At 62.3% G+C, this 18,949-nt stretch overlaps 5 protein-coding genes across 10 annotated transcripts in view; all 5 read left to right on the plus strand.

Annotated features, from left to right (window-relative positions):
• GDPGP1 (GDP-D-glucose phosphorylase 1) overlaps positions 1–125 on the plus strand; it is a 1,805-nt gene extending 1,680 nt beyond the window's left edge. The window contains exon 3 of the mRNA XM_027666701.1: positions 17–125. The gene's annotated coding sequence lies outside the window, so the exon portion shown is untranslated. The remainder of the gene's footprint in view (positions 1–16) is intronic.
• A 62-nt stretch (positions 126–187) lies between these two features.
• TTLL6 (tubulin tyrosine ligase like 6) lies at positions 188–8,376 on the plus strand. Of its 4 annotated transcripts, none has more exons than XM_027666713.1 (14): positions 188–374; positions 776–816; positions 1,821–1,939; positions 2,427–2,557; positions 2,915–3,071; positions 3,286–3,429; positions 3,993–4,078; positions 4,184–4,409; positions 4,856–5,046; positions 5,647–5,835; positions 6,301–6,442; positions 6,760–6,939; positions 7,230–7,557; positions 8,149–8,376. In XM_027666713.1, exons 1-14 carry the CDS (start codon positions 202–204, stop codon positions 8,370–8,372), a joined length of 2,331 nt encoding a protein of 776 aa, XP_027522514.1. In that variant the 5' UTR covers positions 188–201; the 3' UTR covers positions 8,373–8,376. The 4 variants fall into 4 exon arrangements, with proteins under 4 accessions (XP_027522514.1, XP_027522515.1, XP_027522516.1 ...); XM_027666714.1 differs by having other exon boundaries at positions 6,766–6,939; XM_027666715.1 differs by having other exon boundaries at positions 2,939–3,071.
• A 265-nt stretch (positions 8,377–8,641) lies between these two features.
• Positions 8,642–9,324, plus strand: NGRN (neugrin, neurite outgrowth associated). Its single transcript, XM_027666731.1, has 2 exons — positions 8,642–8,804; positions 9,049–9,324. Exons 1-2 carry the CDS (start codon positions 8,680–8,682, stop codon positions 9,305–9,307), a joined length of 384 nt encoding a protein of 127 aa, XP_027522532.1. The 5' UTR covers positions 8,642–8,679; the 3' UTR covers positions 9,308–9,324.
• Positions 9,318–11,534, plus strand: HDDC3 (HD domain containing 3). Its single transcript, XM_027666733.1, has 4 exons — positions 9,318–9,509; positions 9,947–10,002; positions 10,089–10,329; positions 11,364–11,534. Exons 1-4 carry the CDS (start codon positions 9,398–9,400, stop codon positions 11,492–11,494), a joined length of 540 nt encoding a protein of 179 aa, XP_027522534.1. The 5' UTR covers positions 9,318–9,397; the 3' UTR covers positions 11,495–11,534.
• A 62-nt stretch (positions 11,535–11,596) lies between these two features.
• Positions 11,597–18,690, plus strand: VPS33B (VPS33B, late endosome and lysosome associated). Of its 3 annotated transcripts, none has more exons than XM_027666718.1 (23): positions 11,597–11,725; positions 11,842–11,922; positions 11,990–12,051; positions 12,170–12,219; positions 12,419–12,486; positions 12,703–12,748; positions 13,048–13,142; positions 13,483–13,587; positions 13,869–13,965; positions 14,080–14,157; positions 14,450–14,523; positions 15,400–15,486; positions 15,576–15,666; positions 15,886–15,960; positions 16,237–16,301; positions 16,369–16,423; positions 16,504–16,550; positions 16,820–16,952; positions 17,231–17,304; positions 17,778–17,879; positions 18,058–18,133; positions 18,208–18,324; positions 18,550–18,690. In XM_027666718.1, exons 1-23 carry the CDS (start codon positions 11,630–11,632, stop codon positions 18,627–18,629), a joined length of 1,854 nt encoding a protein of 617 aa, XP_027522519.1. In that variant the 5' UTR covers positions 11,597–11,629; the 3' UTR covers positions 18,630–18,690. The 3 variants fall into 3 exon arrangements, with proteins under 3 accessions (XP_027522519.1, XP_027522521.1, XP_027522522.1); XM_027666720.1 differs by having other exon boundaries at positions 11,993–12,051; XM_027666721.1 differs by lacking the exon at positions 13,483–13,587.
• Positions 18,691–18,949: the final 259 nt, after the last annotated feature.

Consider the following 18,949-nt stretch of genomic DNA (forward strand, 5'->3'; position numbering starts at 1 on the left):
GACTGGGACAGGAACGGGCACGGCTGCTGGAGAGCTGATGGCACCGGCGCTGTTCCCGGTGCCGCCCGCCAGGGGCCGCTGTGCGGCGGAGGACTGCGGAACTGACAGTCACGTGCCCTCAGCGGGGCCGCTCTGGCTGGCACCGCCCGCGTCTCTATAGCCTCGTCGCCATGGGAACGCGGCGGCCCTGGGAGTGGCGCGATGGCGGCGGGCGGTGGCGGGGGGGGGCCGGGACCGGGACCGCCCCTGGGAACTCCACCGGGCGAGGAGGCCGCCCCTGAAACCCCACCGGGCGAGGAGGAGGCGGCTGCCGCCGCGGTCCCCCCGGACCGTTCCGGTGCCCCCGTCGGCCTCGAGACGCGAAGGAAGCGCAGGCGAGTGCTGGGCCGCAGACCCCCGGCAGGGCCCGGGGAGAGCCCTTCCAGCCCCACCCCGGGGCGCCTCCCGCTGCCTCAGTTCTGCTCGGTCCCGGTGTAGCCCGGCCCCGCTGCTCCCCGCGGGCAGTGCCGTGTCGGGGCCCGCCGCCCCCAGCCCCCGGGAGCTTGTCCGGGGACCCACAATAAACAGTTCCCCTGAAACTGCCCCAACGATCTCCCATGTGACACACCCAGGCGCAGCCCCGTGCCCGGGCCCCCTGTGCCCCATCTCCTCAGGGCTGTACCCGGTCAGACCTGACTGCTGTGCTGCACCTGTGTGAGGGATCGGGCTGTGCCCCCCTCCATCCCGTGCCCACTCCCTCGCTGAGCCCCTGTCTTCTCATCTCTCTCAATTCCAGTGTCCCCTCCATCAACCTGAGCGGCTGCAGGTACGAAAGCGGTAAGTCTGAGGGGCTGCAGGGTCCCTGTGGGGTCCCTGAGGGGCCCAGCCCACCCCTGCAGGCTCTGTGGGTGCCTGTGCACCCGGGAGCACTGTTGGCATCCAGTTCTCACTGGTTTATTTACTGGTGCCCAGTGACTGGGCCCCTGTGGTAGTGGGGAGTTTGCCACACTTTGGACTGGGGTTTCCCCTGGTTTAAAATGTGTAACAGCAGCATAAGCCCTCGACATCCCCCCACACCTGTGTTTGCCAGGTGTCTGCTAAAGTGGGCGAGAAGGGTTCAGTCAGGTACAGTGCAAGGGGGTACCTGGGCTTGGGGACAGGACCTAAGGGCTCTCAGCTGTTTCAGGTAAAGCTGGTGGTGGAACAGTCAGGATCCATACCTTGAACCTCCCCCTGTGCCTTCCATCCCCAGTGACTCCAAGGAGCTGGTTCCCCTCCCCTGTCCCGCTTTTCTTTCCTGCCACAAGCTGGATCTTAAAAGAACAAACTCCTGGCCCTTGGGGGGTGTTATTAAGCCACTTCGCTAAGGTGTCTTGGTGTGCACAGACCTCCATCACCTCCCCAGCCCTGCAAGGGCCAAATTCAGACCTGGCACTAACATGAACCATCCCAACAGAGATTCTTTGCCCCAGAGCTGTCTTCTGCTGCCAAAAGACCTTTGATTTGGAGATTAAACTCACACTTTCCTAAGACTTGTACCTGCCTGTGAAGTATCAAACCCGTGGCAGGTTCAACCCTGCTGTCAAGTGGCCCTGGCACCCCAAGGCAGGTGGAATTAGAGGGCTGAGAGCACCCAGAACATCTTCAGCCAGAGGCTGGGGGTTAGGCCAGGTAAAGCTGGTGTTCCTGACACCTCCCAAAGGGTCCTGCCAATACCTTGTACTTCTGAGAGAAGTGCAGCCCGGAGAGGTTTGTTCCACGTCCTGTCCCTGGTTATTTTGGGGGTCTGTCAGTCACTGTGGCTCCCCTGCCTGCCCCTGTCACCGCTTGCCTTGGCACAGTGCGGCGGGCGGCGCAGCACTGCGGGCTGAAGGAAGCGGGAGAGAACGAGGAGTGGACGGTGTGCTGGACAGACAGCTCGGTGTCTCTGGAGCGCCTCATGGAAATGAAGCGGTTCCAGGTAAACAAATGGGCTGTCCAGCAGGAATCGCTCAGGGAGGAGGGTAACACGGGACTGTTGATGGAATAGCATGTGGCAGAGTGGAACAGAGGCATCCCAAGCAGTGTCTGTTACTCATCTGTGCCTCGGCTCCGCGCCTTTCCTTGTGCCGTGTCTGTGGTCAGCACCTCAGGAGAACTCAGCAGCTGCAGTAGGAGTGGGAGCACTGCCAGCCCTGTAACGTGCTGTGAAATAAATGGGCTGGGATGACAAATGGCTTCTGTGGTGCTCTGGGCAGGGAGAGCTCCAGGGCTGAGATGGAGCAGATAAATCACTGGTGACGCTCAGATAGAGCAGCTGTAGTGCAGTCCTGCCCCTCAGCAGCAGTTCAAGGCAGCTGCAGGCCCAGCCTCCTGCCTGCTCTGCTGCCGGTTCTCCGCAGGGCCGGGAGGATGCATCCATCCGTGCGGGGCCTCTGCTGATCTGGCTTTTTCTGCCCCTCTTTCAGAAAATCAACCACTTCCCAGGCATGATCGAGCTCTGCCGTAAGGACCTGCTGGCTCGCAACCTGAACCGCATGCTCCGGCTCTTCCCCCAGGAGTACAACATCTTCCCCCGCACGTGGTGCCTGCCAGCCGAGTGAGTGGTGTGGGACAGCGCCACGGGGACGGGCTCACACTGGGAGGGGTAACCTGCTCGCCTGCTCCCTCTGGGCACCAGAGCACAAATCTTACTGGCTCCGGCACATTATCGTGGTGACCTCTGACACGGACCTCCCGGTGCAGATGTGTACAAGGAAAAGGTGGGACTGGGAGAGCTGGGTCAGGTCACACAGGGACCAGTCTGTGACTCTTGTAGATCAGGAATGGAGGTTCTGTATCTCCCTTGTGGACATTTGATTTGTACTGGCCCACAGTGCCATGGTTTCAGTACCCAGCTGTTAGAGTTCAGAGTGTGCTTTTTGCAGCTGGTGACCTTCACCCCTTCCTTGCACAGCTATGGAGATTTCCATGCCTACAGATCCATGAGGAAAACCAGAACATTCATCTGCAAGCCCGACAACAGCTGCCAGGGAAAAGGGATCTTCATAACCCACCACCCGGAGGAGATCAAGCACGGGGAGCGCATGATCTGTCAGCAGTACATCTCTGAGGTACCAGGAGAGCCCTGGAACACCAGGGGAGGGTTCCAGCCTCCTCGTTCTGCCAGAATCCCACATCCTTCCCATGTCTCCCCAGGTCTGCTGAGGGTGGCTGTGGCACAGCGGGGGCACGGCCAAAGCTCTCCCCTCTCCTCTGCTGCCAAAGAGCAGCACAGGCAGATGGGGCAGTTCCTGATCTCACCCTTGCTCCTGACTTTCCTCACAGCCCTTCCTCATTGATGGCTTCAAGTTTGACATGCGCATCTATGTGCTGGTCACATCCTGTGACCCGCTGAGGGTTTTTCTCTACAAGGAGGGCCTGGCCCGGTTTGCCACCATGAGGTACATCGATCGCAGCAGCAGAAACCTGGTAAAAAAAGGATGTTTCAAAAAACCTCACATAGTATCTGTAGGTGTCAATCCCTAACTTGTCCTAGGGGCATTCCAGGCCTCAAAAAGGTTGGGGGCTGCAGGGATCCCAGCCTGCTGCTTTCCTGTTCTCCCTCTGTACCCCCTCCTCGTTCTCCTCACAGGAGGTGTTTCAGGAGGGTCTGAAATAGGTCTACCCCCAGATCTAGCCTCACATTTGGGCTGTTTGCTGACATTACCACAAAATCATAGAGTTGTTTTGCATTGAAGGAACATTGAAAGGTCTCCAACCTCATGTTCAAAACTGGGTCAACAATAAACTCATATCTGGTTTCTTGGGGTCTCACCCTAGCAGGTGTTGAAAACCTGCAGGCCAGAGCCCCCCTGGTGCCTCTGGCCATCACCTACTGCTCCTGGCCCTGAGGAGCGTGCTCCATTCCACACCATTCCTGCTCTGCCCATGCATCAGGTGGAAAAGAAGGACCTGGGATTGTCTGGTGGGGCTGTTTCTGTTCTCGCTGCATGATTCAGAGTGAATGAATGTCTCTCCTGGTTTCCTGCTAGGGTGACATCTGCATGCATCTGACCAATTATTCAATCAACAAGCACAATGAGAACTTCGTCCAGGATGACACAATGGGCAGCAAGAGGTACTGGCACGTCCAGGCACCACAGGAACGCTGTGGGACTCTGGTTTACCTCTTCTTTCCTGGGGTGGCACAGCTCAGCCCTTACCACCTCCTGTCCCCATGCAGGAAGCTGTCCACCCTGAACGCCTGGATGGCAGAGCACAGCTACGACACAACAAAGCTCTGGGCAGATATTGATGACATTGTCATAAAGACGCTGATTTCAGCTCACCCTGTGGTGAAGCACCACTACCAGAGCTGCTTCCCCAACCACGCTGCCGGCTGCGCCTGCTTCGAGATCCTGGGCTTTGACATTTTGCTGGACAGAAGGCTGAAGCCGTGGCTGCTGGAGGTGAGGGAGGAGCAGACAACTAAAACCTGGGAGAGGCCTCAGGACAGGGAGGTTGGGATGAACAGGACTCGTTTGATTCAAAAGGGCCACCTCACTCACAGAATTAACCAGGCTGTGAAGCCAAGCACCCTGCTGTGAGTGGGATCCAAGAGAACCAGTTCCTGCACACCCTCTTATCAGCAGGGAATTTCCCAAACCTTAGGACCCCTTTTCCTGTAAGAGCACCCTGAGTTTGTGACAGCTGCCCTCTACCTGCAGCCTGTGGGATGGGATCTGGGTGACCTGTGGCACAATAGGCACCACACTGCAGGGACAGAGTGCTGTGTGTGGCCTCCTGCTTCCTGTCACTGACATAGAGAAGAGCATCCATGGATAGTGTGGGGGGTGGCCGGGGCCACGGGCTGGGAGCTGGGGTGCCAGGTTAGGTTACTTGCTTGTCTTGGCAGGTGAACCACTCTCCCAGCTTCTACACAGACTCTCAGCTAGACCGTGAGGTGAAGGATGCCCTTCTGTGTGACACCTTCAACCTGATCAACGTGCACGCCTGTGACAGAAGGAAGGTGCTGGAGGAAGACAAGCGGCGGGTAAAGGAGCGGCTCCTTCAGGCCAACCAGACCCAGACTCTCCGTGAGTCCAGGTATTGCTGTTTCCCTCAGTGCTACACGTCTTCAGTGAGGAGAGACAGGGCATGGCAGAGCAGGATAATGCCAGGGCTGGCAGGTGAAGCTCCCAGACCCCATGGCACTGTGCAGCCTCTGAGCTCTCCCAAGCCATCTGCATCCTGGAAGGAAGAGCTAAGGGCTCCTCTTTGGGTACCAAGAGATTTGTGACACCTCGTGCTCTGTGCCCCGACAGAGACATCCCCATTGAGCGGCACCTGCTTGTCACATCCCTCGGTGCAGACAGGCAGGGCCAGTGTCCCTGGGCTGGCAGGGATGCTCACAGGAGGGACCACAGCCCTGCCTCAGGGACCAGGAGCAGCTAAGGGCATGGACCCTTCTCCAGAGCAGGATTCCTTTCCAGGGTTGAGGGTTTCCCCCTCCTCTGTCTGCATGCCCTTTCACAAGGCCAGTGTTTAGTGAGCCTGCTGCCTTGCAGGCAAAGCGGGGACTCTCTCCAGCTGCTGTTTCCATATGGAGTCCTGGGATAACCCTGGGAAACACCAAGCATGTCAGCCCTGTGCTCTGCCTGCCCCGGAGCTCCCTGTCACAGCTCCCTGTGCTCCCTCTGGCTGCAGGCGCAGGGAGCAGGAGAGCAGCCAGGCTGCCTGGCTGGCACAGGCCGAGACCTATGAGAACGAGCACCTGGGCGGCTTCCGGCGCATCTACCCAGCACCTGGCACAGAGAAATACGAGCCCTTCTTCCACCAGGGCAGGTCCCTCTTCCAGGAAACGGCAGCCTCCAAGGCACGAGAGGAGCATGCCAGGTACACTGCTCCTGTGGAAACCCTCTCCTCATGGGGGGGATGGACACCACTCGCTCCTGAGCCCTCCTGGGGAGCCACTCTGCTGCTTGGCAGGTGTAAGCAAGTGGGGAGAGCAGGAGGGGAAGGGAAGGAGCCTGCACGTGCTGTGGCACCACAGCAAAGCAGTTCCTTTTGGATGGACCCCAGAGAGGCAAGGGCAGTGCTTCATTGACTTTTGGACCCTGGAGAAACCATGTCCCAAATGTCCCACTCCCTTCTGTTAGGCACAGCCTAATCTAAGCCCATTTCTCTTTTTAAAAGTCTCTTTACAAGCATCTCTGGCCCATCTCTTGGCACACTTCTACTATGGGCTGTTTAGACAGAACTTTGGCCTGCAGTAAATTTCTTCAGGTCAAAGGCTGCCCTACAGCCTTTCGTTGTTGTGGCTCTGATTGAGCAGTGAGTGACTCTGCTGTTCTGTGGCAGGCAGCAGCTGGAGGAGATTCGCCTGAAAAATGAAAAGCTGGAAGCTGCCACCAGGAAGAAGAAAACAGAGAGGATCCAGAATAGAAGCACAGCTTCTACAACCCACCTCGCTCACAGAAGCACCAAGACATGGGATAGAAAGGTATCTCAGTGTCAGCATTGTCCATGGGCTCTCCAAGGCAGTGACATGGCTCTGGGAGCCATGCTGGGCCATGGATGCTCCCATGGAGCAGAAATTCCAGGTTTGACTCACTGTATGAAGTCCAGAAAATCGACAGCTTGTGGTGGGCAGTACTTGCAAGCACCAGTGTTGTCCCTTCCTGTTGTGGCTCCCACTAGGATCTCCATCCCACCCCAAGTCTGTGACTCTCCCCAGGGTTGGAGCAGCCCATGGCTTTGTCTCACCTGTGCATTATCCCAGGTTCAGCTTTGCTGTAGCTCAGGTGTTTCTCTGCCGAGGTGCAGCACGTGCAGTATGACTCCATGCAGCCCCAGGACATTGTGGAACACGAGGAGAAGAGGAGAGTGAATGCTCTGCTGCAGCGTGAGAAGCTGATCCGAGACCTGGGCATCACCAACCAGCTCTCTCGGCTGCTGCCCACAGCTGACAGCCAGGGATCCTGCACCCTCCGGAGTCAGGTAACAGGGTCACCCAGATCCACTCACAGCCAAGGCAGGAGGATGGTGAGGAGTGAATAGGGCACTGAGTGTCTGGGGCAGGATGGGGGTCCTGGCTCCACTGCCGGCAGATCAGCTGCTGTGCTCCTGGGGTGGTGTGAGTCTGGGATGGTTGTGGGGGTGTACCCGGGGACAACGTGCAGGAGGATGCTTTAGTGAACACCCGTACACGACAGAAAAGACTTTTTCTTCCCATCTCCTGCCAAGGCCTCCAGACCTAAGCCATGGCCACTTGCCTTCCCTCTTTCCAGCTGCAGTTTCCATGGGATGCCCTCGGGGACCAGGACACCCATGACTTAATGATGGTCATCTCAGTCCTGGGAGGCCCAGCCCATGCCTCAGGACACTGGGTCAGAGCTGAGGCCTTGCAGCCAGACACGCTGGGCCCGGACCCCAAGGACATGGACACCCTCTGTGTTCGAGGCCGGAGTGTCCCGTACCACACGCGGCACGAGGGCTCCCGGGTGCTGGGCGGGGGCTGGCTGCGGGGCCGGGCAGCACGGGCAGCCGTCACCCACCCCGAGGGGCTGCTGCTGAGAGACCAGCAGCTCCCTGCTGCCAGATCACAGGCTGAAGGCTGTGAGTACACATCACCTTCCCATGGATATCCTGGCCTTACCAGGGTGGGAGGAGTGGGCGGGTGGATGGAGCTCAGAGTGCCAGGGGTGCTGGGACCCTGCGGAGGGGCTGCTGTGCTCTGCTCAGGGCACTGATGACTGCTGGAAGTCTCTGCTGGAGGCCATCAACATCCCATTCACAGGGGCAGGGATGAATGCGTGTGGATTCCCAGAACCAGGGGTTGATGTGTGGGGAGGAGAGAGAGTGAGAAGCCCCGATGTATGGGGGAGAGTGAGTTGGAAGCACAGCAGATGGGACAGTCGAAGGGGTGCGTTAGCTGCAGTGGGTACGGAGGGGACACGGTGCCATAGCACGGCCCCCAACCCTTTCCCAGGCCCATGCTGCTCCCTGCCCACAGTCCCACCACCCCTCACCCAGCCCTGCTCTGTTCCCCAGCATCAGCTCCATCCACTTGGCAGCCATAAGGCCGGGGCAGCAGGGCCAGAGGGGGAGCTGCCAGGCCCAAGCCCCACCGGGGAGGGCAGTGGGGACTGCTGACCCACAGAGCTGCCTGGTCTGCAGACAGACCCACATCTGTCTGTGCTGTTCCAGGTGACGCTGCCAGCCCGTCGTCCTCCCATGCAGGCAGCTGTCCCCCAGCATCCCCAGCCAGCCCGGGGGAGGTCAAAGACGATGGCATCTTCAGCTGTGCTGTGGTCCAGGAGCTCCCCATCGCTGCCGCCGCCGCTCATGTGCAGCACACACGTGCCTCACACCATGGCAGAGCCTCACTGTGCCAGTGTGTCTCACACTTCCAGCATGAAAGGCACAAGTAACGTGGCCGAAGGCTCAGCCTTCCTCTTGTGGGTGCTCGCTGGAGAACCAGGGCTGCTGGATAGGTTGGCTATCCCCATCAGCCCCGGGGCCGGCTGCGGAGCCCCCTGACCGGAGCCTGGGCCCCGCCCGGGTCTGGCCACGCACCCCGTGCAGCTTCCCCTCTGCCGGGCCAGGGGTGATGCCTGTGCCCCTGCCCGCACTCCTGGCTGTGCCCCCGCGGCTGCAGCCGGGCCCGTCACAGGCCATCCCGCTGTGGATCCCGCCGGGGCCGCCCCCCGCCGGCCCCGCCCGTTCCCGTTGCCGGTCATGGCGGCGCTGCTGCGGCCCGGGCTGCGGGCGGCCGCGCTCCTCGCCAGGACCCCGCGGCGGGCGGCGGCGGCGTGGCCCGGGGACCCGGAGCCGCCGGACCCGGCGCTGGAGGAGGCGGAGAGGTGCGGGGCGGCTGGGCTGGGCCGGGGCCGGGCCGGGCCGGGCGCTAACGTGTGTCCCCCGCAGGGGGCGGCGGCGGCGGGTGGCGGCGCGGATGGAGCGGCTGCGGCGGGAGCTGGGCGGGGGGCGCGGAGCCCCCGAGCGCGTCCTGACCTGGCAGGCGATGGAGCAGATGCGGTGAGCGCGGGGATGGGAGGTTCGCGCCGCTCCCGGTGACCGCCCCGGTGACCGTGCCCGTGCCCGCAGGTTCCTGCGGCAGGAGCTGCCCGAAGAGTGGCCGCTGGAGCGCCTGGCCCAGGGGTTCGGCGTCAGCACCGACGTGGTGCGGCGGGTGCTGCGGAGCCGTGGCTGCCCTTCGCCGCGCCGCCGCCTGCGGCAGGACCGGCGGGCGCTGAGCGCCGCCGCGGCGGCACCGGGACACGAGCGCGAGGTGCGCGCCCCCGACGGGACGCTGCTGTACCGACTGCCGCGGGGCTGGGGCGGGCCGGGGCCCGGCGCGCAATAAACGGTGTTGGGACCCGCCTCCGATCGCGCCGCTTCCGCCGCGCCGGGCACGGGCTGCGGGGTGGCGGGGACGGGATTCGAGCTGCCGGGGATGGGCTCGGACGTGGCGCGGCTGCTGGAGGCCGTGGACTTCGCGGCCAGGAAGCACAAGGAGCAGCGGCGAAAGGACCCCGAAGGCACCCCCTTCATCAACCACCCCATTGGTGCGGAACCCCCCGGCACCGCGGCCTGCTCCCGAGGGATCCTCAGGACCCCTCCTGCCCCTGAGTGCCGCCCGCCCACGGGAGCCCCTCACCCCAGCCCCCGGGGAAAGCCGTGTCCCCTCTCCCATCCCACGTCCCTGAGCCCCTGCCCTAGCCACGTGTTCTGCTGTGGGTGCTCCCCCCACGCTGTTGCCCTGCAGTGGACGGTGCCCATGGGAGCTGATGAGGGACCCTTGGGGGCAGTGCCAGCCTGCGGGAGTTGCCTGCTTGCCCAGCCTAAGGATTCACCCCTCAGGACGTGCCCAGGGTGGATCTTGGGGACCCCTCCTTGCCCTCTGTGCAGTGCAGCCCCTGTGTAACCCAGGGAGCAGCTGTCCTGGCCCAGAGCTGCCCTTTCTCCCCCCGTGCCCGTTCCCAGCTCTCTGCTCTGGCCGCAGGCGTCGCCAGGATCCTGGCGCACGAGGCTGGTGTGACAGACATCGTGGTGCTGCAGGTAAGGCCATGCCCTCCCCTGCCTGCTACTGCTGTGGCAGGGCCTGGCCTGGACCCCCTGGCCCCCTTGACCCTCCCTGGCCCCAGGCCGCCCTCCTGCATGACACGGTGGAGGACACGGACACCACGCTGTCTGAGATCGAGGAGCAGTTCGGGGTGGATGTGCGGCGCGTGGTGGAGGAGGTGACGGACGACAAGATGCTGCCCAAGATGGAGCGCAAGCGGCTGCAAGTGGAGCGGGCGCCCGGCTGCAGCCCCCGTGCCAAGCTGGTCCAGCTGGCAGACAAGCTGTACAACCTGCGGGACCTGAACCGCTGCACCCCCCAAGGTACCGTGGCAGGGCCTGGCTGTGCCCAGGGCGGCTGCTCTGCCTGGGGCAGGGCTGGTACTGCGCCCTGCACGGAGGGACAGACCTGCCGAGGTCACCCCAGACCTGGGGTGGCTCCAGCCAGGGGCAGTGTGGGGGATGTCTGTCCTGTTGTGTGCCGGTGTCCCGGTGTGGGTGTGTGTGTAGTGATGTCTCAGTCTGTCCCAGTGTGGGTGTGTGTGGTGGTCATAGAATGACAGAATCAGCCGGGTTGGAAAGGACCTCTGAGATCAAGTCCAACCCTTGATCCAGTACTGCTGTGGTTACTAGACCATGGCACTAAGTGCTACATCCAGTCTCATCCTAAAAACCTCCAGGGATGGAGAATCCACTACTTCCCTGGGCAGCCCATTCCAATGCCTGATTACCCCCTCTGTAAAGAGTTTCTTCCTAATATCCAACCTAAACCTCCCCTGGTAGAGCTTAAGACCGAGCCCTCTTGTCTTACTGAGAGTTGCCTGGGAGAAGAGACCAACCCCCACCTGGCTACACCCTCCTTTCAGGGAGTTGTAAAGAATGATGAGGTCTCCCCCGAGCCTTCTCTTCTCCAGGCTGAACAGCCCCAGCTCCCTCAGCCTCTCCTCACAGCACCTGTGCTCCAGTCCCTTCCCCAGGCTTGTTGCTCTTCTCTGGACCTGCTCCAGCCCCTCCATGTCCTTCCTGAACTGAAGGGCCCAGAGCTGGACACAGCACTCAAGGTGTGGCCTCACCAGCGCTGAGTACAGTGGAAGAATCACTTCCCTGGACCTGTTTGCCACACTGTCCCTGATACAGGCCAGGATCCGTTGGCCTTGACCACCTGGGCACACTCTGGCTCAATGTCTTGGCCTGTCCTAGTGTGTGTGTGGTGATGTCTCAGTATATTCCTGTGTGTGTGTGCGGTGATGTCTCGGTTTGTCCCGATGTGTCTGTGGGGTGCTGATGTCTGGGTCTGTCCCGGGACCGAGGTCAGGGCCGGGGCGGCTCCAGCCGGAACTGACGTGATGTTTCCGCAGGGTGGTCGGCGGAGCGCGTGCAGGAGTACTTCCGGTGGGCGGCGCTCGTGGTGTCCGGGCTGCGCGGGACCAGCGCGCCCCTGGAGGGGGCGCTGCAGCGCCTGTTCGAGGAGCGCGGCGTGGCCACGTGACTTTGAGGCGGCCAATAAACGTGCGTGCAGCTCAGCGTCCTGCGTTGCTATGGTGCCGCTCGCTTCCGCCGTTGCGGGGTTCCGGCCGCGCCGCGGCCGCGCTCGGGCGTTCCGGGCGCCGCGCCGGCCCCCACCATGGCCTTCGCCGGGCGCCGCGACGCGCCCGAGCCGCCCGACTTCGGGATCCTGAAGCGGCTGGCGCGGGACCAGCTCGTCTACCTGCTGGAGCAGGTCCGGGGCCGCGGGACAGGGGTGCCGCGGCGGGGCGGCGGGGCCGGGGTGGGCTCGGGCGGGTTCAGGCCCCGGGGCGGGCGGTGGGTCCCAGCCCACGCGCGCCCTGCCCGCAGCTCCCCGGCAAGAAGGACCTTTTCATCGAGGCCGACCTGATGAGCCCCTTGGACCGCATCGCCAACGTGTCCATCCTGAAGGTACCGCAGGGCCCGGCGGGCGGCCCACACCCCCCCCGGCCGCGCTGAGCCCGCCGTGTCCCCGCAGCAGCACGACGTGGACAAGCTGTACAAGGTGGAGACCCGCCCGGCCCCCGGCGCCAGCGACCAGTGAGTGCCCGGCCCGGCCCCGGCGGCAGCTGCACAGCCCGGGCACGGCTGTGGACAGGAAGGGCCCAGCGCAGGCAGGGCCAGGTACGAGGAGCCCTCGCTCCCCTCTGTAATGCAGGTTCTGCTTCCTGGTGCGGCCGCGGGTCAGGACGATGAGGTTCATCGCTGGTGAGTGCGGCACCGGGGGCAGGTGGCCCTCGCCGGGTTCCGGTGCTCTGGGCCACCACTGGGAGCGGGCCTGAGAGGGGCTCCAGACGAGCCCCGTGCCCGAGGCCTCACTTGTGCCCGGGGCGTTGGGGCCCCGTAAGCTGTGGGGCCCCGGGCCGAGGGGGGGCAGCTGTGCAGGGGCTGTACGGGGTGTCCACAGATATTGTCAATGCTGACAAGATGTCGGGGAGAAGCAGGAAGTACAAGATCATCTTCAGCCCCCAGAAGGTCAGTGTGACCCTGCTGCCCATTCCCACATCACACTGTGCCTGCCCAGCCTTTGCACCTCCCACCCCATCTGTCGGCACCAAAAGTTGTGTGTCGCTAACCCAGGAATGTTTAACTAAAATCGAGTGTTATGATGCCTGGCAAGGAGCTGGGCTGCTCCAGAGCTTCTCCCACTCAGAGCCTGCCTGGTCCTGAGGGTCTCCCCTTCTCTTCCAGTTCTATGCTTGTGAGATGGTGCTGGAGGAAGAGGGAGTCTTTGGTGGTGAGTGGAGCTGTGATGCTGGCTCAGGGTAGCTCTGACACCGCAGGGTTCCATTTGAATCCCAGTATGGGGATCCCTGTGTGGGCAGGGAACACAAGTTGCTTCGAGGGTGGCTACCAGTCTGTGGGCAGGCATGTGCCCACCACAGCACCAGCCCCTCTCCTCTGCCTGCAGGGAAGAGAGAGGGCCCTGCCACCCATCCTGTCTCTCTTGACACCCTGTTTTGGGGTTGTCACAATCCCTGGGACTGTTCATGCACAGGGATGGGTAACGGTCCCCTCTCCCTGCCCCAAACCCAGATGTCACCTGTGACGAATGGTCGTTCTACCTGCTGCCCCTGGACGAAGATATCATCAGCATGGAGCTGCCTGAGTTCTTCCGCGACTATTTCCTGGTCAGTGGGACGTGGTGGGTGGCAGCCTATCCTGTCCCCTGTGTCTTGGGACAAGGGCAGCATTTGGAGAGCAGGTGTGATGTCCTGCTTGGCCCCTCAGCCACACCATGGGTCCTGTCTGCTCCCCAGGGGTGGCTTTTGGGGGTAGTGGCTGCTCCCACCCTGTGCTGGCCCCTCTGCTCCCTCTGGAGCAGCTTTGGGGCATCCCAGCATGTTCCTGTGTGTATCCCTATGCACGTACCTTCTGGAAGCACCCAGCCCAGGGCCCGTTCTGTCCCCAGCCCAGTCCCCTGGCAGTCATTCCCAGCCAGCTGCCCGCACACACTCCCTGGTTCCACAGGAGGGGGATCACCGCTGGATCAACCCCGTTGCCAGAGCCCTGCAGTTGCTGAACTCCCTGTACGGCCCTTTTGGGAAGGCCTATGGCATCGGCCGCTGTGCCAAGGTACGGCCGGCACCGGGAGTCCCTCAGGTCCCCTTCAGCTGGGTGGCACCACGTCACCACAGAGCTGGCACACCTCCGGACGGCACTGGGGGCTTGGCAGGCTTTTGGGGGTCCCATGTGCCAAGGGTGGGCAGGAGAGCAGCGGCTCCTGCTCACTGGGGTGTGCCCTGGAGGGGGGAACGCTTGTGCCTGTCCTCCATCACGAGCCTCAGTGTCCCCCGTGGGACACCCTGGCCGTGCCTTGGCTGCACCTCCACCCTGGCACATTCTGCCCCTGACAGATGAGCCACGAGCTGTGGCGGGACCTGGAGGAGGAGAGCGAGGGTGAAGGCCAGGGCAGGAAGCCCGAGATTGGACATGTCTTCCTCATGGACAGAGGTGGGCTGGGGTGGGAGCAGCTGGCGAGGGTGGCCAGGGGGGAGCAGTTTGGGCAACGGTGGAGGGGCAGGGAAAGCCCCTGGGAGGGCAGCCTGGCACTGGCTCTCCTTGCAGATGTGGACTACGTGACAGCTCTCTGCTCCCAGGTGGTCTATGAGGGGCTGGTGGACGACACCTTCCGTATCAAGTGTGGTGGGTGCCCGGGGACGGCGATGGGGCAGCCGGGGGCTCTGCACTCAGGACAGGGGTGGCATGGGGCTCTGCACCCCCCTGCCCAGACCACAGGGTTTGTGCCCGGCACTGTCGTGCACAGGGCCGTTCCCACAGGGACAGTCCTGATGTGAGGTGCTGCTGGAGGTCGTCCACAAGGACAGCCCTCGCTCTGACCAAGCAGCTGGGCCACATCCCCTGCCTCTGCTGCAGCAGGGCTGGTGCGTGTGGGGATGCCACTATGGCTGGGACAAAGCAGCTCTTTTCCCTGCAGGCAGTGTGGATTTTGGGCCAGATGTCACTTCTTCTGACAAGAGTATTAAGGTGCTGCTCAATGCCCAGGACAAAGTGAGTCCTCCCAAGCCTCAGGGGAAACTGGTCTTCATGGTGGGAGGAGGCAGAGCAGGGCATTCCCTCCCCTAAGCCTGAGCAGGAGTGGCCAGGGGCTGCTGGGCCCCTGAGTACAGATTGGGATGAGTTGGGGCACAGAGACCAGGGAAACATGGTCTGCAGGTGTAGCTCCACTTCTGAACTTGGCAGAGTCCCCACACACAGGGGTTGTTTCATGAATGAGTGTTTTAAAGTTGCTTAAGGAATCACCATCAAAGGTATTGGAAAAAAACATGTTTAATATAAAAGCGACAGCTTGACAAAGTTCGGTGGCAAAACAATCACTCTAATTCAAAATCAACCCAAAAATATATATATGGAGGCTGAGATGGCAATAGGGGCAGAGGAAAGGATAGGAAAGAGTAAGGAAAAAAAGGAATTTGGACTATGAAATGGAATATGAAAAAGGAATATTGTGGCTCAACTGCTGTGACTCAACTGCTGTTGAGTCACAAGGTTCATAGTAACTTTTCATCCTGGCCACAATTCAGGTCAGTAACTTTCTATGAAAGTTTGATAATAAAAATATTATTCCACTGGGGTTTAATAAAGCAAGAAAAATAAGTTTCCAAGGCTGTTTGTTAAAAAAACGGAGCTTGTTAGACAGCACTAATTCTTGGGAACAGACAGTGTTTCTGAAAAGCTTGAGAAGAGCTCAACCCAAGTGCTGTTCATAAAGGCTGATCCCTAAGGAGCATTTCTCAGACGATAGTGCAGGGGGATGCATCACCATAGGCTGCCGTGCCTCTGGCCAGGGTTTTGGGGCTGGCTGCTGGTGGGCGCTGGCCCCGGGGGTGCAGCTGGCTGGGCCCGACAGCTGCGGTGCTTCTGCAGGTGTTCAGTCAGATCCGGAATGAGCACTTCTCCAGCGTGTTCGGCTTCCTGAGCCAGAAGTCGCGGAACCTGCAGGCACAGTACGACGTGAGTGTCACCCGGCGTGCGGGACACCCGCGGCACTGTCCCTGTGTGCGGCCAGGCCACCTCCCTGACGCTCTCTCTCCCTTCTGCAGCGGCGCCGGGGCATGGACATCAAGCAGATGAAGGACTTTGTGTCCCAGGAGCTGAAGGGACTGAAGCAGGAGCATCGCCTGCTGAGCCTGCGTAGGAACCAGAGGGGAGGGAGGGGTCCTTGGCTGCACTGCAGGTGCCTGAGTTCTGGGGGAAGGGGGGAGCTCGGGGGGCCTACATGTCCCCAGGAGGGGCAGGTGACCCAAGCCGTGGGCAGGGCAGCAGGGGCTGTTGGTGTGTGCCAGTGCCTGAGGTGACAAGCTCCCTGCAGAGCCCATTCCCCTGCAAAGCTGCCATCTCTTGGTTCCACAGATATCGGTGCCTGTGAGTCCATCATGAAGAAGAAAACCAAGCAGGACTTCCAGGAGACCATCAAGGCTGAGCACTGTGAGTACTGTTCCCTGCCCCCGTCTGCACCTACCCCTATCCCAGTCTGTCCCACAGCTCCACTCACCCCAGGCCCAGGCAGCCTCACACCTGGGTGTCCCCAGCATGTCCTCCCAGTCCCTCTGTGTAGGGGTGTGTCTTGAGATCCTAAATAGGGTCGGGTCAGGTACCCTCTGTGTGGGGGGTGGCGTGGGGGCTCTGTTCCCCAGGGCTCTGGGAGAGCGGCTAAGCCCTGACCCCAAGTCCAGGGTGACAGTGCCTGTGCTCTCACCACAGCACTGCTGGAGGGCTTCGACGTCCGTGAGAGCACCAGCTTCATTGAGGAGCACATCGACCGGCAGGTGAGGCCGTGGGACCGGCTGCTCCGGCCGCCCTATCCTGCCCCTGCTCACCACTTGCTCCCCACAGGTGTCCCCCATCGAGAGCCTGCGCCTCATGTGCCTCCTGTCCATCACAGAGAACGGTGAGTGCCCGGTGGGCAGGGCTGGAGCAGTGGCACTGGGCCCCAGCCCTGGCACAGAGCTCACCTGGTGCTCCCCACAGGTCTCGTCCCCAAAGACTATCGCTCCCTGAAAACCCAGTACCTGCAGGTGAGGAGCTCAGAGAGTCACAACAGAGCAAGGGCTGTGTGAGACAGGGGTTCCCCTCCCTATGGCTCTGGCTCAAGACACAGGGCAGCAGTGCTCCCCAGGGATGGACCCTGCCTCTGTGGGCCCTGTCTCTGAAGGATAACTCCTGCCTCCACAGCCTCTGCCTGAGCCAGGAGCTCTGCCTGTGCCTGCCAGGGGCCTCTGAGCAGCCCGTGCCCCCCTACAGAAGGGACACCCTTCCCATGCTGATCTGGCTGCTCTGTTCCCAGAGCTATGGGCCCGAGCACTTGCTGACCTTCCACAACTTGAAGCGCATCGGGCTGCTGACGGAGCAGGCGGCTGGGGAGACCCTGACAGCGGTGGAGAGCAAAGTCAGCAAGCTGGTCACAGACCGTGCTGCAGGTGAGCCAGCCCGCTGCCCTCATGTCCTTGGGAGCCTGGCAACAGAACCTGCTGCCTTAGAGCTGGCTGGAAGCACGTGGCAAACGCGGAGGCTCCAGGCACTGTGTGTCCTCAGCAGTGGTGCTGCAGGCAGGGCACTGGGCTATCCACAGGGGCAGTGGGGCTGGCAGCCACCATGGCCATCCTCCAGAGCCCACAGCTCTGCACATCCCGCTGCCAGCCTGGGGCTGGGACCCAGGCAGGGTCTCTGAAATATTTCTCCATGCCATGTTTTCCAGGAAAGATCACAGATGCATTCAATTCTTTGGCCAGGAAGAGCAATTTCCGAGCCATAAGCAAGAAGCTGGGGTTGGTATGTCCTCGGGGGCTGCTTGCTGCCCACAGAGCAGAGCCCATGCCCAGGCTGCAGGCTTGACATCTCCAAGACACACTGCTCAGGACTGGAGCTGTAGCTGCTGCAGTCACTCTGGGCAGCCTGCGGGCTTCTCCCTGGGACCGGGGGGCAGTGCCAGCTTCCCACTCTGCCTTTGACCAGTGTGGTGGAGGGCTGGGGCTTGCCTTGCCCCCTTCAAACAGAGCTGTCCTGGGGTCAGCCCCGTGGCCTCTGTCCTGGGCCAATGGAGAGGTGCTGGGGTGCTGGTGCAGTGACATTTCTGTCCGTGGCCCCCCGATGCACCGCCCGCCCAGGCTGTGCAATGCTGGTCCTGGGGCAGCGGGGCAGGAGGGGGGGCAGAGTGTCTGTCCCTCCTCACCCCCTGCGCCTCTGAAGGGGGGTGAGCCCCAGGCAGGCTGGTCCCATACCCCTGGTGTTGCCTATCCCTGCAGATCCCCCGGGTGGAGGGCGAGTACGACCTCAAAATGCCCCGGGACATGGCGTATGTTTTCGGCGGGGCCTACGTGCCCCTGAGCTGCAAGATCATCGAGCAGGTGAGCTCACCTGCCGTGGGGGAGAACTGGGCACATCCCCTTGAGCCCCTACCTCCCTCGGGGGGGTCCACTGGGGGTCCCTCTGCCCAGGGCTGAGGCTGATAATGCTCATCTGCTGCTCGGAGCCTCCTGAGCCATGCCCAGCCTCTGTGGCCAGCCTGACCCGCCCATCCCTCAGGTGCTGGAGCGCCGGGGCTGGCAGGGCCTGGAGGAGGTCGTGCGGCTGCTCAATGGCAACGAGTTCTCGGTCTCAGGTAGCGGCTGGGCCAGGCTGGGGATGGGGGGGCTGGGGGCTGGCAGGGGTCCCACCATGCTCTGTGCCATCCAGACAGCACCGTGGAGGACAACCCCACCTGGGAGTCCCAGCGTGTCATCCTCACTGTCTTCCTGGGGGGCTGCACGTTCTCCGAAATCGCTGCCCTCCGCTTCCTGGGGAAAGAGAGAGGTAGGAGCTGCCTGCGAGGGGCAAGGAGCAGGCACCAACCTGGGGGTCCTGCCACTGCAGCGTGCGGCCAAGCAGGGGCCACACTCAGGGCTAACACTGGCTGAAGTCCATGGGGAAGGGGGTGGTGAGGTACGAGGCTCTTCCAGGAAAGGGCCAGGGACAGAGCTGGGAGCGCTGGGGCTGCCCCTGGGCACAGCTGGGGCACTGACAGGTCACATCTCATAGGGTGCAAGTTCATCTTCCTGACCACGGCCATCACCAACAGCGCCCGGATGATGGAGGCCATGATCGAGGCCAGGGCCTGAGCCCTGGGGGGGCCCTGCAGCCCCTGCACCCCCTGCCAATAAACGGCTCTGTTGACAGCGACCGGCCCGGGGTGTGTGCGGGGGGGGGCCCGGGGTGTGGGGGGGGGGGGGCGCGGGGTGTGGGGGGGGGGGGGGTCCCGGTCCGGTGGCCCCCTGGCGCATGCGCAGTGCGGCGCAGGCACCGCCCGGGTGTGGCGCGCGGGCTCCCGCGCGCGGGCTCGTGGCCGCTGCGGCATCGCGAGCGCGCGGCGGCGCCGTTGCACGCGGCCGGACGGCGGCGGCCTCGCCCGTGATTCGGTGGAAGCGCCGAAGGTTCTTCG

This window comes from Corapipo altera, unplaced genomic scaffold, assembly GCF_003945725.1.
Source record: "Corapipo altera isolate COAL_440 unplaced genomic scaffold, ASM394572v1 349, whole genome shotgun sequence".
Taxonomy (NCBI): domain Eukaryota; kingdom Metazoa; phylum Chordata; class Aves; order Passeriformes; family Pipridae; genus Corapipo; species Corapipo altera.